A 17,505-nucleotide genomic window follows, 5' to 3' on the forward strand; every position below is an offset into this window, starting at 1 on the left:
AGCAGGATTTTGGGATGAGCTTCTTACCGTGTCAGAGGTCAAGTCTGCTGGCTTTGCCCTCACAGCCTTGAGCTTACATTTAAGTCCAAGGCCCTCAAACCATGAGAAACACTGTTGGTTGAAGGCAGAAGGGCAGCAAACAGACTGGCAGGGGCCTGGCATCCCACTTTCCGGACCTCAGCATGCTGATATGGCTGTGGACTTATACAAAAGAGAAGCGTGTGCTGATTCCAAGCAGGGCGTCGCCGGGAACAAGAGGAGGTGTCTTCTGTCCTCTCAGTTTTTATTGTTTTGTTTGTTTGATGGCATCTCGAGTAATCTATGCTTGACTGGAATGCCTGTGTAGCTGAGGATGGCCTTGAACCCTGGATCCTTCTGCCTCTCCTAGCTCCCTTACTGGCATGCATCACCATGCCCCGCTTTCCATTTTCTTTCTTGAGCACAGTAATTGCACATTTTTTCTCCTTGGAAACAAGACGAAAAGAATATTCCCAATCAAACCTATTTAAAGATGATAGCGCATCCTTGGTTAGTGCCAATTTTGCCTTGTTGGTTTTTTTTTTTTTTTTTTTTTTTTGGCTCAAATTAGTGCTTTAAGGAGATGGTGGTTACTTGGTGGTTCTGCTGAGGCACTGGCGCCCTCTCTCACACACAGGGAGAAAGAGTCTGGCATTAAGAAGCTTTCCTTCTACAGGAAGGGGCAGCCTGGGACAAGTTCCTGTAGAGTTGCCTCCATCTTGGATTCCATGCACTGCTGCACTCTGGGAAACTGGCCTCAGAATGTTTCCCACAGGACCTTGCTTCACCTTGTATCTTATGTACCCTGCAAAGGGGCAGGGTCACTGCATACTCGAGCCTTTATGTCAGGAAGTCCCAGCCCTAGCTGGCCCCTCATCAATTTCAAATGCACAGATAGGCCATCGGTTCTAACTTGCAAATTTTAAATGCCGTTTAGTGACTAAAATTTCCCTTGAAAGCAGAATTTCAAAGACACAAAAGTGTGGCTCACACTTGAAATGCCAGCATACTGGGAGCTAAGGCAGGAGGATTCCAGAGAGTTTGAGGGAAGCCTGGATTGCATAGAGACCCCTCTGTGTGTTTGTATGTATTTGTGTGTGTGTGTGTGTGTGTGTGTGTGTGTCTATATGTGTGATGTATGTCTGCCCACGCATGATGTGTGTTTGCTTATGTATGCGTGCACGTCTATGAATTTGTGTGTATGTCCACCTGTGTGTAGTGTGTGTGCATGTGTGTATGTGTGTGTGTGTGCGTGCATATGTGTAGGTATGCACACATCTATGAATCTGTGTGTGTGTGCGTGTCCACCCGCGTGTAGTCTGTGTGCATGTATGTATGTGTATGTGTGTGTATGAATGCATGTGTGTGTGTGGGGGGGTGTGTGTTATATGACTATATAGCTCTCCCAGATGATTATGCAAAACTTCACATGGAGCACACCACAGACCTGCAGAGCCACGCTCACCCGAAGCTAGGCTGTAGAAGCAGCACCATCAGCAGAGGCATCGATGAAGACAATACAGAATTGTTTTTCAGCCACAAGAGAAAATGAAGTTCGGCTGGTTGTAGTAAAATGGCTGCCTGGGATCTAATCACACAAAGCAAACCGAGTCGGTCCCAGGAAGACAAATGTTACATGTGTCGTGTCACTGTGGCAGACTTTAGAGAGACATAAAAACCATATATGTGCAAATTACAGGAAAGAATTGAGACTGGGGAGCAGAGGGGAGGAAAGGGGTGCATGGGGACAGTAGGGGGAATGGGGAGGGGGGAGAGAGGAGAGAACGGAGGGGGAAGGGCGGGAGAAGCAGGGGGAGCAGGGCAACATTGTGCACGTGCCTGAAAACAGCCTGGTGTGACTCTGTATGAGGATATCAGCTTAAAACGTAACAGGAAGAAACATAAACAACACAGCAAAGGGGAGTCTTTTCTGTAGCTTACCAAGCGGGACTGGGCTCTTACCTGACAACTGTCCTATTTGGCACCTACTGGATACTGCCACACTCCTGGTTCCTCACACTCTGTGGGACATGCAGCCTGAGCCATTGTCCGCAGGTGGGCGTGGATATGGAAGGTTTGTGTGGTCAGGTCAGAATCAACCCCAGCTTTCCCCGCTCCACCCAGTGGGGGAAACACACTTAGGCCTTCTGGTATGGTCCTTTGCCACAGAGACTGTGTTTACGTGGGGTCACCCTGACTCCTAGGCTGATCCGCACTTACCTGGGGGATCTTTGGTGGGATCCAGACTGTTTTAGGAGCCAGACTGCAGAAGTCTGCACTGTAGCAATAGCAGCTCCCACCCCCACTGCCCCCCTCAGTCCCCTGGTGCACATGGCTGCCTGGGGCCTTTGTTCTGCTGGCGATTTTTAGTTCAGTATCTTACTGCCACAATGACCCCGTTACTGCAGTGAGGACCAGCGACATGTCTGGCACGTTCAGGACCCAGTGTACTCTGGGGCTAGGCTTTGCTTCCAGAAATGGCGAGTGTTTGTGATCTCTGAACGTAGATGTATCTTATGTTACCGATATATAGTCAGCGCCAGTGCCGGTTATCAAAGCCGTGTTCTAATAGAACATTCTCTTATCTTGACAGCCACAGCCCTTTCAGGCAGCATAAAACCAAAGACAAGCATGAGATAGACCGCATGACCCTGACCGTGGTAAGACGATTACAGAGAGAGTTTCCCGTGTCTCATAAATATGCCGATAAGGTACCACAGGGCTGGAGAGATGGCCCCGTGGATAAAGAGGTTGCCTCATAAATCTAGGCCCTGTGTTCTTAATCTCAGAACCCCCACAAAATCCAGGTACAGTAGCTGCATTTGTAATAGCAGGAGGGCTACGAATTGTCTGGTGAAGATAGGAAAATCTTCAGAAGTTGAGGGCTCCTCCTCACCCTGGTGTGCACAGCAAAAAAGGTAACAAAGATACCAGGTGGAAGACAAGGACGGTCACCCAAGGCTGCCCTCCTACCTTACATGGGCCCTGTGGCACCCATGCACCCACACCTATTTGAATACCCTAGGTTTCTTGATTCATTGATAATGGATACAAAGTAACGATAAAGACAGATACAAAAACCATATAATGTTACATAGTGTAGAAAATACTCAAACAATATTATGTGATGTAACACATAGATAAAACATAAAATGTATCATGCAACATTTGTAAAATACTGCAGGCACAACAGGAGAATCACATAGCTAGAATAATACATGAAGATACCCATTCCTAGTGGAAATTTTGAAAGGAAAAGTTAGCGAGCAGAAATACAGGTCAGGGCAAAAGATGGGATTTTCAAATAAACAGAGTTGGATGTGGGTGGTGGGGAGCAAGCATGGTCGCCAGATAAATAAAGCGATAACCCCCATACAGAAGAGGTCAGGGCTGCAGGCTCTTCAGACCTGCCAAAACCAATCAGTAACCATTTGAGGCTTAATGTTAATCTGGTGTGAATTTGGCTCATCCTTTTCCTAAGGGGCAGCCTTGACTTGGGTTGGGTATGAGGCCACTGTCTTAGGATGGACCTTTGAAATTTGTTTCTTTTCTCCTTAGAACGTGCAGCTTCCAGATGCCTTCTCCCCTGAGCTGAGGTCCCTCTTGGAGGGTTTGCTCCAGCGGGATGTGAGCCAGCGACTGGGCTGCTGCGGAGGAGGGTGGGCCATCTTTCAGAGTCTCCACTCCAAAGGAAAAGGCTGGTCTCTTGTATCAAGTCGCTAGGAGTCCCTGTCATCCACTGGGGGGGAGGGGTCATGTGGCGGGTTGGTCGGTTGGTTGTCCATTCTGTTGCCCTTACAACACCAGATGGAAATGCCCCCAAGGGAGCAGACATTTGCCTCTGTTCATGGTTTCAGAGGGGTCTGAAGTCAAGGCACAGGACCAGTCCTCAGTGGGCGGTGTGGGCGGGGCTTGTACCTCAGTAGAGCAGGAAGCAGAGATGGGGGAACTGGAGGATTTTCTTCAAAGTAAATCTCTTCTTGGAGTCAAGCCCCACTTGCTAAAAACTTCAGTCTCCGCCCCCACCCCCCCTTAGTATTGCCAGCTGGGAAACCAGTGTTCAAACAGCTGGTGAGGGGAGGGAAGAGGATGGGGGAAGGGAGGTGTGGGAACAGGAAGAGGAGAGGAGAAGGGAGGGAGGAGAGGGGGAGGGGAGAACAGAGGGAGAAGGGAGAGGAGGAGGGAGGAGGGGGAAGAGGAGGGAGGGAAAGGGGGAGAGTGAAGGAGGGAGGGGGAGAAGGGAAGAGGAGGGAGGAAGAGGAGAGGGGAAGAGAGAGGGGGAGGGTCCATTTTTGCACGTTCTGTGAGAACTAAGCACAGCCTTTCTCTTCCTTTCATCATCCCCGTGTCTCTTGGGTCTCCTGGGTCTGCTGTTTACCTGGCCTAAGCCCCCATCTTTTAGATGCAATGTGTTCCCAAGTAGCTGCCCCTTAGAGGGGACTGAGGGGTGAACGCTCCCCCTCAGACCGGCCTAACATTGCAGTTATGCAGATGCCTCTGAAGCTCCGAGGCTGTGGCTTTATGCTGTTAGCTCTGCTCTGGATGCCTGGGGCTTCTCCAAGGCTGGCGTTCCTCAGGAGATGTGTGCCATCTCCGCCCACCCTACCCAATTTCTGTTATGATTGGCAGAATGATCCTCTGAGCGAGCTCCTGATCTCCTGTGTCAGCTATCTTTTCCCTTTGATTCCTTATTTCACTCTCTGCTCGTTTAGATCCCTAACTCATCTATTGATTTTTTTTTTAAGTTCTTTGGGAAGTTTGGTTTCTCAAATGTCAAATCTTCCAGGGCTTTCCCTCCTATTCGAATATGCAGCTGGTTGTGGGGACTTGAGGATTCAGGGGTGGGGACAAGGTTTGGTGTGGGGATGAGTGTACACGTGTGTGTGGTGTGTCTCTTTGGAGAATTCCAGTCCTGATGAGCATGTGTGCACACACTCATGCCCACACACACACATATGCAAACACATGCACACACAGACACACGCACCTAGATACACACGCATACACACATGTGCGCATACACATGAACATATACATGCACATAGACACACACATGCGCACACACATCTGCCTCTGCACAGCCCCTCTTGTTTGTATCTCTGATGGACATGTGTGTCTGTGCTTAACCCAGTATTTCCTGTGACGTCAGGAGAGGGAAGAAGCCGGACTAGAGTCCAGCCCCCTTGCTAGTTTGCCTGTTACATATTCAGCCTGCTGTGTATAGACAGCAGAGGGTACAGGCAGGAAACAGACAAGGCCTCTCAGATGTTGCTGCTGAGGACATGGATACCAGCCTTGCCTGGGGTCCTTCATCAGCTCAGGATTTGGCTCTGAACTTCCTGTTCATGATTCAGGTCTGGGAGGAGCTCTGAGGGAAACAGTCACAACAGTGAGCTGGAGGTGATACACTGAGCACCATCTTGTAAGGAGAGGTAGTCCCAGGTTTGAGCATTGCATGTAAGGGGCCTCGGAGGGATGGAGGTCTTTGAGGGGGCGCTCCATACTACTGTGACTAAGGAGGGCAAAGTCTTTGGAGTCTCTGAGGGTGGAGGAGGGGCTGGGGGAAGAATAGCTCTGAGGGGCATTCTGAGTGAGTGCTCAAAGCTGTAAGATCTGGAGCTGGGTGCTAGAGTCAAGGCACAGCTGAGGACCAGGCCACAGTAGCCATTGCTGGTGCAGGGAGACGAGGCTGGACTCAGCATGTGGTTTCTGTTGTGTGACCTCAGCCTTGATCCTGACCTTCAAGGAGTTTGTTTATCCGGCTGATCGGAGTTTGGGGGGCAGTACATGTGCTGTGTGTGGGGTTTTCATCTAAGTCAGTGCTGGAGGCTTCACTGGCCCGCCCTTTTCCTGTTGTTCTGTCCGACATGGTTGATTGACATTTGTGGAGATGCTTTAACATGATCCTCTCTCGAGCCGCTCTTCTTCAAACTGTGTTGTTGCATGCAACTACACAGTACGGATGCACATGTGTGTATCCGTGGGGACTGCCAGGCTGTCTTAAGCTGCAGTATACATCTGGGCAAACGGGACATCTTCCCAGGCCCGGCATTGATGTCTCCAATCACTGCAGTGCTGTCTGTGGTTTCTGAAAGACCACACACACACAGACACGCACACAGACACACACACACAGAGTTGCATATGTATATGTGTACATGTGCATGTAACTCTGTCTCTCTTTTGTGTATGTACATGTGCGTGTCACTCTCTTATGTGTACACATGCTTTCTTGTGCACGCGTGTGTATGTGCACATGTGCATTTGACTGTGTATGCACATGTACACGTGACTCTCTGTGCATATGTGTGTGAGTGTGTGTGTGTGTGTGTGTGTGTGTGTGTGTGTGTGTACACAAGATCAATGGGTGTCTTCCTTGATGGATCTATACCTTATATACTGAGGCAGGTCTTTCCCCTAGAACCCAAGGCTTCCTGATTGGGTTTAGCTGCATGCCTTGGGGGCATCCCCAGTCTCTGCTTCTCAATACTGTGCCAGCCTGACATTTACACAGGAGCCAGGGATCCCGATCAGGTTCCCATGCTCACACCTTAAGAGCTTTACCATCTGAGCCATTTTCCAGCCTGCTTTTGGTTTCTGGAGGAGATGGCAGGTTCCCTGTGGTTCTTACTGGGAGACAGTTTGGCACACCACCTGTCCTCAGGACTCATACTCTCTCTCCTCGTCCCCAGGGCACGAGAGTTGAAGGAGCACATCTTCTTCAAGGGCATCGACTGGCAGTATGTGTACTTACGGAAGGTATCCCTCCAGACCCTCTGACCCTGCTCTCTGTGTCTCTCTGCTGCTGGCCTCCTGACTCTGTCCCTCCAGAGTCCCCACCCACACCAATCCTACCATGTCAACACCTTCTGCCCGGACTCATCGACACACAGGAGTCCTCCACCCATGGGGGGGGGACGCTCCTTTTCCTCTTCCTCATTTTTTTTTCCATATAGTCCAGATGCGCCTTAATTTTACATCTGTGGTTCAGCTAGCCATGGATAAAAAGTGTTCAGGGAAAAGGAAAAACAACGCAGATGTGCTGAGCACGTGTGGACTCCCTCCTGGTCATTAAGGTCATGACGGCACAGACTGAGCACTATCCCCAGGGCATTCACACTGTCACCCAGAGATTAACATCTACAGAGGGTGTGTGCAGGCCGTGTGCAAAGCCTCGCTGCTCGCCTGTGGACCTTGTAGCCAAGCCATGGCCTGGATAGGTCCTCTGCAGGTGCTGAGAGGCAACCCTATGAAAAGTTTGGCAATCTCCTCTCAACAAATGAATAGAAGGCACAATCAGCCATTCTCTGGCTAACTGAGATGTGTGTAGAGTGAGACTCACACGTGCAAGGGACATCCGACTTGAACGTAGATGTTTTCTGGCTCCTTCGTACCTAATTTTTAAAATCCTTTTATTTAATGTTTTTGTTCTGATGTTGTTTTATGCTGGAGCTGTAAATCAGGCCTGTCTCCCACTAAGCAAGTCCTTTCCCATGGAGCCGCACCCCCTCCCCCTTTCCCTTATTTTAAGTTTCGCTGGTATTCTCTTTGGTCCGGGGAACCACCCTGGTTAAATTTTTAAAGTCCGTGTGGAGCCTGCTGCAGAGTGATAACCGTTTCTACAGGGAGGGGGGACTGCCTGCCTACCCTGCCTTGCTCCAATCACCCAGGCAGCCAACACTGATGAGGGCTGGCAGTGTGGGCCTCTGGGTGGACTGCCCTTTCTGGGCATGCGTTTTCTGAAGGCCGGGCTGTGTTCTTTTTATAGACTGTTGTCTTGGCGTATACAGGTCAGCCGGTAACCTGGCCTTACCTATTTGTTGGATCTTGTAGTACCCGCCACCCCTAATCCCTCCTCGGGGAGAGGTCAACGCCGCAGACGCCTTTGATATTGGCTCGTTTGATGAAGAAGATACCAAAGGCATTAAGGTACAAATTCTTCCGGGGGTGGGGTTTCTGCTAAGAACCCCTGCGTGTGGGGTTGGCTCAGCAGGCACTCTACGAGGGTGGACCTACATCCCTGGCCTCTGAACTCACTCTGCAGCCTAGAGGGTCTTGGACCCCAGGTTCTCCTCGGCCTTCCCAATGCTGGGGTAACAGGCCAATCATCTTTCCTGGCTCGAGGAATCCATTAAACTTAGCAATGGCTTTAGTTTTACCCTTGAAGCTTCAGCTGCTTCCTCTGTTCCAATCATTTCACGCTGCTGCATGGCGGAGGGAGGACTCCTGTCCCTATGACTGACATGCGGTCTTTGCAGTTGAAAATCCAACTTGGGAGTGAGAGAGCGTTCTGCCCAGAGCAGAAGAATGCCTTGGCTTTCGTGCTTCCAAGTCTAGGGTCTCCCTGTGTCAGGAGAGACTGTGCAGACAGCAGGAATGTTTGCCCTTGTCGATCAAGGGTGAATCGAGTGTGGTCTAGCATCATTCCCTGCATTTTCCAGACACTGGTGCGTGACTCTAGTTTTCCAAGTGGAGACAAGACAGGGAGTGAGTCATGAGGGAAAATTACCATCTTCAAACTCCCAAGTCAGCAGGTCACCGCCTGCCTGACAGCCTGTCATCTGCCCGGACTCTGGTGGCTTATCCCCAGGCCTGGCTCTTCTCTGCGGCTTGAGTGCACCCCCGCCAGTGCAGTCACTTTCTCACCCTAAAAGTGTCTCTTCCAGCCACAGGCCATGGTTCTGAGTGTCAAACTCACACCTGCTGCCTAGAGAGAGAACAATCCGGTGCCAAGTCCGAATCTGATAGGCTGCTATCATGGGGACTCCCAGAACAGGAGTGTTGAGGGCAGTGCGAAGGCAGCAGCTTGGGGAAAACGTGGCAGGAGCCGGAAGCAGTTCTGCAGAGGGGCAACCGGGCAGAGCCAGAGACTTCTAGGGAGGAAGCTGACCCCAGGGGATCAGGGCTGTTACAGTGTGACCCCCAGTATGGAGCTTGTGTCGGGCAAAGAGCCCACAGCACCACTGATGGCCAGCTCAGGTCCACTTTTATGAGGTTTGGATCAGTGACCTGGGGCGGCTGGAGGCCAGCACACTCCTCTAAGGCTTTCACACCTGACTGGCAGGTGTGCAGGTACCAAACGTGGTGGTGCTACAGTAAGGTCAGTCCACTTCCAGATCCACTCAAACATTTCTGCAGTCATGATAGAATGTTCCCTTCAGATGCAAGGCTGCCTGTCAGAGGTGCTAGAGGCAAAATCCCGGGCTCAAAGATGGTGCTTCTTGGCTGATGTGTGTGAGCCTTGAGCCTCCATCTCCCGACCTGTAATAGAGGTGGTGGTTAAGCCTCCAGACATACGGTCAGTGCTTAACCAGAGAGGATCTTCTACATCGTGGCTCTGGAAAGAGCATTGGGGTTGGGAGCAGAGGGAGCAGGGAGACCGCCTCTGTGGCCAGCATGAAGTGGGGAGCCAGAGCAGTGGCCAGGGAGGGAGCTGGGAATAACTCCATACTGTATGACTTAAAACATTGGAGAGACATGGTTGTCCGTTTTCAGCTGGGCTTTTGATTTTCTTTTCCCTCTTTAGAAACGTTTCATGACCTTATGTCAACATAAATTCCCCTCTTCTAATTTATTTCTTCCTCAGTTTTTTTTTCTTTTAATTTGAGATGAGTTTCTGCTATATATTCCAGGATGGCATCAAACTTGGCATGTAGCCCAGGCTAGCCTTGAAGGAGTAATCCCTCCTCGCTTCAGTCACAGGTGTGCCCTGTCCTGCTGGCCTAGTTCATATTAACAGCCTGGGCAAAGTACACAGGTGAACTTTCAGAAATTCCAGGAGATGAGGCCATGTGTCCGTAAACACTGGTGGTGGTTTTGGGAATGCAGTGTGTGTGTCTACTCTGGCCAGGGACTTCCTAGGCTGTGTCATCCTAAGGGTGCCCAGAGCGTGCGCCAGTGCACACACACACACACACACACACACACACACACACACACACACTCTTATACACACACAATACACATGCACACACATGTACATGGACACATGCTTGTACACATACATGATATACATGTACATACATACATTTGCACACCTATATAAACACACACATGTGTATATGCACATATACATGCATACACACATTCTCACACATGTACACATATACATGCCCACACATACATTCTCATATATACACACATACATATATATGCACATATATACACAGACACATGTATTTCCATACATATTTACATACATAGGAATAGATATACCACTTACACATACAAAAATTTTTTTTTAAACTAATTAAAAAAAAAACTTAACATATGTTCTTTTTCATTGGCAAAAACACCTGATGCTATTGAAGGCTAGGCCCAGGCTGCATGGCTGGGAGCCTCCCTGAATATGGTCAGGGTGGGCTCCCAGTGGCCACGGTGCTGGCTGCCCTGCATCTGGGAAGGTGCTGGAGCACAGCCTCTTCTTTCCTTACACACCCAGCTGTTGGACTGCGACCAGGACCTCTATAAGAACTTCCCGTTGGTGATTTCTGAGCGCTGGCAGCAGGAAGTAGTGGAGACCATCTACGACGCCGTCAATGCTGAAACCGATAAAATCGAGGCCAGGAAGAAGGCTAAAAATAAACAGCTTTGTCAAGAAGAAGGTAAAATGCCGTGACCCCCGTGTCATCCAGTCCTTCCTGGCTGAGGAAAGAGCACACCAAACTTAGGGTTCATGTGGATTGGAAGGGCCAACCTGGGTTTCTTAAAAAAAACTCCAGTCACCAGGTGGACACAAGTGCCCACTGAGGCCAGCAGTGATGTCTCAGTTCTGGGGTACCCCCACCCCTGGAACTTGGGAGCAGGCTTGAAAATTTAGTTCTTGGAGATAGAGGATCACAGAGTCGGGAACGGGCCCGTGGAGATTCCAAAAGTCTCTGTCACGGGAGTGTACAGAGTACAGCATCAGTATCCAGGACAAAAAATACATTTAAGTCTGCTCAGACATGGAAGACTGTGTCAGAAGGCTCTGTGGACCCCCAACAACTGCTGGTCTCCACTGTCCTTTGCTTTCTCCCCATCTCGGGGAACACGTGGGTCTCAGGCTTTTGAGGGTGATCTGACTCTCTCCAGAGAGTAAGCTTCCAAGGGTGGGTGAGTTTTATCTCTTTATTATTTGTTGTTCCTGATGCTCACAAAGCACAGCCCCATTCCTAGCCCCCTGGGCATCCTGGGCACATTGAAGGATGAGTGGGTGATTTTAACACAACCACAGAAGCTCTGATGAATGTTTTGAAACAGCCCCAGTTTTCCTTAAACAATGCACCAACTTAGAGATGCAGTCAGTGCCCAGCATGGGTCTGAGCTGCTTCAGTGAACTGAGGATGCGTCTGCTGTGACCACCACCTTAACATTAGAGAGAACAGGCCTGGCTTCAGAATGATTCACAGAATGAAACTGGATTAAGGGACAGACGCCTCCAGTGGCAATGGGACTTTGGAGAGATTTCACAATTAAGCAGTCTCTGTTAAACAACAGAGTAGTCATTATTATATGTATAGGTTTAAAAAAAAAAATGGACTGGGGACAAACCTTTGCCCTGTCAGAGATCTTCAGGTTCCGAGAGCCTGAGACCTGAGCTCCCAGGTCCTGTGTATCTAAATGGTGTTCAAAATGAGTTACTTCGTAGAGACCTGTGCCCCCTTCCAGTCCCAGTGCTCAAAATGAGTTACTTTGTAGAGACCTGAGCTTTTTCTCCAACCTCAGAGCCTGCTAAAGTAGCTTTAGTAGCGCTAAAGTAATATTGTGTCTTTTAACCCCCAGATTATGCCATGGGGAAGGACTGCATCATGCACGGATACATGCTGAAGCTGGGGAACCCCTTTCTCACACAGTGGCAAAGACGTTATTTTTACCTGTTTCCCAACAGACTGGAGTGGAGAGGAGAGGGCGAGTCTCGGGTAAGTCCCAGGGGTGGGCCCTGAGCAGCCTTGGGGTACAGCAGCTCCCTCATACTGCTTCAAATCCATTGTTGCTAGTGTCTAGGGTTGCTGTCGTCCAAGTAACTTGTGTCCTTCCTTGAATAAGATGCAGGTGTCATTTGAAAGACTGAGACCAAGTCCAGTAGCCTAGGGGTGGGGTGGGGGTATGGAATGGAGGCTGGAGTGGGGAATGGGTGGGCTGGGAGAAGAACAAAGCAGGGAGAGGCCATCCCAGCTCTTTGCTCTCAGGACTCGGAATACCCTATGATACCTCTCCGGGCCTCAGTTTCCTCATTATGACGTTGGAGATACAGAAAGCCTCAGAGCTCCCATAATTACTGCAAGCATACCCAAGGCTAGGTTCTGTAAACAAACTCAATGGTTTAGTGGTTTCCAGGGTCCAACACTGGATTTACTAAGAGGAATCCAGGGAAGCCAAGGGCATAGACAGTTCACTGTGGGTAGGGAGGGATGCTGACTCAGTATGCCTGTGCTCTCTCAGTCACTTCCCCAAGTCAAATTACGCGAAATGTCACTAGCGGGCTCTACAGTGGGCTGGCTAGGACGCCAACCCATGCTGTCTGCACACTACTGAGAATCTGTAGGCAAATTCACAGTTCCTCAGAGCCTTTCTCAAGTTACTGTTAGCTAAGGGACAAGTCAGGCTGTTTTATTAAACACCCACCATGTGAGAGGCTCAGGAAGGAATTCCCCTGGGTGGACAGTGCAGGGAGGCAGGATAGGGTTCAGTCCTGTGAGTGCAGGCGTGGTTTGTCCCAGGGTCAGGACATGGTTTGTGTGTATTGGGAGGCAGGGCTGAGGTTCAGCAGGGCCTCAGTCAGTGAAGCCAAACAGGAGGCTCAACTCCTTTATCCTGACTTGGAGCCTTGGTGTTTGCTAACTGCTGAAGTCCAAGACAGTTATGAGTGGTGGCAGTAGCCCATGGTCACCTCACTGCTGTGCCAGAAGGCCTTTTCAAATTAAAGTCAGTAAGACTTGATGCCCTCAAGTCAGGTGTTTTATGGGTGCCCCAAGATGCAGTTCTATGATGGCGGGGCAGACAGTCCTCTACAAACCTCACAGTGGAGGAGGCCACAAACTGTCTCATTGCAATGGAGTCCCTCTCTCTCTCTCTCTCTCTCTCTCTCTCTCTCTCTCTCTCTCTCTCTCTCTCTCTCTCTCTCTCTCTCTGCCCCTCTCCCCCTCTCCCCCTCTCTATCTCTCTCGCTGTCTCTATATGTCTATTTCTCTCTCTCTGTCTCTCTCTGCCTCTTTGCCTCTATCTTTGTCTCTCTTTGTTTCTGTCCCTCTGTCTCAGTCTCTCTTGTCTCTCTCTGTGCCTCTCACTGTTTCTGTCTCTATATGCTGTCTGTCTCTCTGTCCTTTTCTCACTCTGCTCTTTTTCTCTGTGTCTTTCTCTTTGTTTCTGTCTCTCTATCTCTGTCCCTCTTTGCCTCTGTGTTTTTGTCTGTCTTTGTCTCTCTCTTTGTCTGTTTCTGTTTCTCTCTGTCTCTTTATCTCTCTCTCTCTCTATCTCTCTCTATCTGTCTCTCCCTCTCTTGCTCCATTCAGTGTTCCGTGTGAAGCTGGGCAGTCCCTGAGGTAGATCTGTCAGAACGAACAGAGGAATAAAGAGCAGAGGAGGGTCTCATGATGCTTATTCACTCCAGATTTTTGTAGAATTTGTCTAAAATATAAACAAACCACATCCCCTGGTTAGGAAGGCACCGATGGCCTCCTGCAGAGCCGTCACACTAGATGTCCTGTCAGGATCCTGTAAGAATCCTACCTGCATATAGGTCTTTTGGACACAGATCAAAATAGCTATGGTGTCTTAGCCCATCCCCATGCTCACTGTCCTGATAATGGCTGGACAGTGGCAGATGCCTCTGTGACGTGTGATGTGGCCCTACACATTCACAGTTGCCCAAACCAACACTCATCCAGAACTCTGGACCACAGGCCCTTGCAGACCAACACTGCCTTCCACAATGCCAGGCCACAGGCCTTCACAGACCAACATTGCCATCCTCAACATTAGGCCAGGGGCCCTCACAGAAGCATGGCTGTCCTAGAGTTTCACTTTGAACTGTGAGTGTGTGTGTGTGTGTGTGTGTGTGTGTGTGTGTGTGTGTGTGTGTGTGTGTGATTTGTGGCCATTCTCCTTATTTCTAGACTATCAGGCAAGAAAGGAAAAAAGATGCTATTTTCTTTTGAACACGTACTCTTTGACTTATCCCAAGAGATCACCAAATACCAAAGTGATTGTTAACTATTTGTGTTTAGCAAAATCTACTGACCATGGAACAGATCATGTCTGTGGAGGAGACCCAAATTAAAGACAGAAAGTGCATTTTACTCAGGGTAAAAGGAGGAAAGCAGTTTGTTTTGCAATGTGAGGTAAGATTTTTAAATTAATTAATTTACATCCCAAGTGCTGCCCCCCATTCCCCTCTCACAGTGTTCTTCCCCCATCCCCTCTCCCCTTCACTTCTGAGAAGGTCTGTGTCCCCTGCACACCCCTACCCCTGCAGGATTATGGTAAGATAAGGGTTTTTATTTGTTTTTTTGTTTGTTTGTTTGTTTTTTTTTTTTTTTTTTTTTTTTTTTCCTTTTTTTTTTAAGACTTATTTATTCACGTGAGTACACTGTAGTTGTTTTCAGGCAGACCAGAAGAGGGCATCAGATCCGATTACAGATGGTTGTGAGCCATCATGTGGTTGCTGGGAAATGAACTCAGGACCTCTGGAAGAGCAGTCAGTGCTCTTAACCGCTGAGCCATGTCTCTAGCCCGAGATAAGTTTTTATTGAAATCCTCTCGCTAAAAACAGTGGTTCTGGCCACTGTCCCCAAGCTTCCCCTTGTCCCTCTCATAGATTTAAGTGTGTAGGGGTTTAGGTAAATTAACCCCAGTGTACCAAGTCTCCCATACACACACACACACACACACACACACACACACACACACACACACACATACACACACACGTGTTTTCATAGAGCAGAGGCAGAGAAGCCCATAGAACAAGGTCGGGCTCTTACTATGTGGTCCAGGGTGGCTGGGAACTCCGGTCTCTCCTAGCTTGTGCTGACACCCTCCTTAAGTATCAGATCCCCTCCCCCAACTCTTATTCTATAAGCTGTGGTTTTAGGACCCAGAGAAAAATCCCCAAATAGATTAAGGCAGTAGATACGGCACAGGAGGTCCACTGGAAGAGCCCAGAGCCAGCTTTCCCTCTGTCTCACCAGGTTCCAGGGTACCTGAGGGTAGGGGTCATGCTGCCTGTGCTGACGTGCAGGTGGCTTGTGTCCAGTGTCAGACTCTGTTTTTAGATACTGTTGGCAGATGAGCAGACACACCCCAAATTCTCACCTACGTCTCTGTGCAGAGTGACCCCGAGTTTGCACAGTGGCTGAAAGAGCTGACGTGCACCTTCAATGAGGCCCAGAGACTGCTGCGCCGCGCCCCCAAGTTCCTCAACAAACCACGTGCCGCCATCCTGGAGTTCTCCAAGCCACCGCTGTGTCACAGAAATAGCAGCGGCCTCTGAAGCACAGAGCAGCAGGGCCTGAAGGAGAGGCCCCCCCGGCTCTTCAGCCCAGCAGTGGAATGGAGCCACGGGGAACCGTGTGGGGCTGAGACACCGTGGTTCTGAGCACTGGGCTGCTCCAGGCTGAGGAGGCCCACAACACCGGGGTGACCCTTCAGGAACTAGGACATCCTCGGGGCTGGCCTATCCACACTCGAAATTACTGAAGAAGCAGAGGCATTTTTCTGTGCAACCCTCTCACTTTGGTATCCGTGGACCCAGAACGTAAAATGGTTCTTACCTCTCAAGTTTTTATGTCTGGCAGGGAGCATATCCAGGGTGGGATCACAGTCTCTGGGACTACGGTGGCCTGTCCTAGCCATTGCTGTGTCTTGAGTGCGTGCCTGAAGTGTGGGGGTTGAGGCTCCAGATCCTGGAGAGGGTCTCCGTAGGTCAGGGCTGACACCTTGCTGTCCCTGAGGTGATGAGGTAGCTCTGAGCATCATGTGCACTTCCCGCCTCTGATGGCTTCTTTTCAGAGATGCTAGTCAGAGGGAAGAGGTAGGACGTTCCCTGGAGGAGACTCATGGCATCCATCACAGCCAGTTCTGGTGGGCATGACTGGAGGGTGCCCCAGGACTTCAAGCAGAACCTAGGTAACCCACCAGACAGTGTCCCTCATGCATGGCACGCATGTACTCGGGTCGGGGTCTCCATGATGGTTAGGTCTATGACAGAGTCCTGCTGCTCCCTCTGTTTGACCTGGGGGAGCATCTGAGGATGTGCCCAGGGTGGAGAAGAATTGCTGCCTTGCTTTCAGTACACTGGTGGGTGACAATGTCCAGAGGTACCCTGTACACCCTGGCATGCCCCACACCTCTCTGTCCCTAATGCACTGTGTGCTGGGCTATTCTGATAGGGGCAGCAGTTTGCCCAGCCCCCTTCCCCTTAAAGGTGGCTTTCTTCGCTGCTGCCCTGAATTAATGCTGGGGCCCCATGTCACCACACTGAGAAGTCCTGCAAGGTCTCTGTGGATTTGTCCAATTCCCGGGGGCGGTGTTACTGAGTCTCTAGATGAACTCCTGAGCACATGAAGAAACCTGACCGCAGAATTCTTTGCGTTCTGTCCTGGATCTTCCTGACAGTTCCCAGTGTGTATTATGTTCCCGTGCTGGGAAAATATGGTGTTTATTTATTTTTATGTTTTTTTTTAACTGCAATTACCTTTTGAGAGTTTGGAAGATAATTTACCTAGAGGGTCTGTTATTCTGCAGGTGCATGGGGGACCTGTGAGGCTCAGTGCCTGTCTCGCAGCATATTCAGGGTTCAAGTTCACAGACAGTGCCACGGTTCGCTGCCTCCAGGTTGGGAATGTGGCGTCACCCTGCTTGGCTTAAAAGGCTAGCATTCAGATTCTACCACACACACGCATACGTAGTTAAGTATTATGGTTACTGTGTAGGCAGGATTAGAATAGACAGCTCACACATGCTCAATCAGACCTGCAGGGGCGGAGGGTTGTATCTCTGGCCTCTTTAGGGCATATAGAGACCTCCCCCAACCCTCCAAATTGGGAGGGACCTTGACCCCAGCAGGTGTTGGGCTAGCCGTAAAAAAATCTCTCATTGGGGTTACAGCTATACCAAAGTCTTTTAAGATGACACAGGGTCATAGGATCCTGCACCTGCATAGTCACGCCAGACTGTCATAGATATCATGTGTCATTTTTTTGGCCAAGTTAATTTTAAGACTCCTTCCCTTTTAGAAAACAAAATGTGTGTGCGTGTGTGTGCATGTGTGTGTGTGTGTGTGTGTGTGTGTGTGTGTGTGTGTGTGTGTAGAGGTGGGAGGTCTCCTACGAGTTCTCCTGCCTCAGACTCCAAGTAAACCATTTTGTCCCCCTCGACCCCACTTCCCTTAAAGACACAAGCAAAAGGGACGGCAGATGGCCCTTGCCAGAGATTGGCTGGTGATGGATCTGCTAACGCCACCTCAGAGGCTGTCTTTCCACCCCAGCATGTGGCTAGGGTGTGTCC

General features: G+C 49.8%; 1 protein-coding gene across 1 annotated transcript in view; it reads left to right on the forward strand.

The window, feature by feature from the left end:
* Positions 1–17,273, forward strand: part of Grk3 (G protein-coupled receptor kinase 3) — a 108,003-nt gene extending 90,730 nt beyond the window's left edge. The window contains exons 14-21 of the mRNA XM_032886630.1: positions 2,612–2,678; positions 3,577–3,677; positions 6,711–6,777; positions 7,852–7,947; positions 10,460–10,622; positions 11,782–11,918; positions 14,226–14,339; positions 15,329–17,273. Of these exons, the coding sequence (XP_032742521.1) occupies positions 2,612–2,678; positions 3,577–3,677; positions 6,711–6,777; positions 7,852–7,947; positions 10,460–10,622; positions 11,782–11,918; positions 14,226–14,339; positions 15,329–15,490 (907 nt within the window). The 3' untranslated portion in view covers positions 15,491–17,273. The remainder of the gene's footprint in view (positions 1–2,611; positions 2,679–3,576; positions 3,678–6,710; positions 6,778–7,851; positions 7,948–10,459; positions 10,623–11,781; positions 11,919–14,225; positions 14,340–15,328) is intronic.
* Positions 17,274–17,505: the final 232 nt, after the last annotated feature.

Source organism: Rattus rattus, chromosome 16 (assembly GCF_011064425.1).
Source record: "Rattus rattus isolate New Zealand chromosome 16, Rrattus_CSIRO_v1, whole genome shotgun sequence".
In the NCBI taxonomy this organism is placed as follows: domain Eukaryota; kingdom Metazoa; phylum Chordata; class Mammalia; order Rodentia; family Muridae; genus Rattus; species Rattus rattus.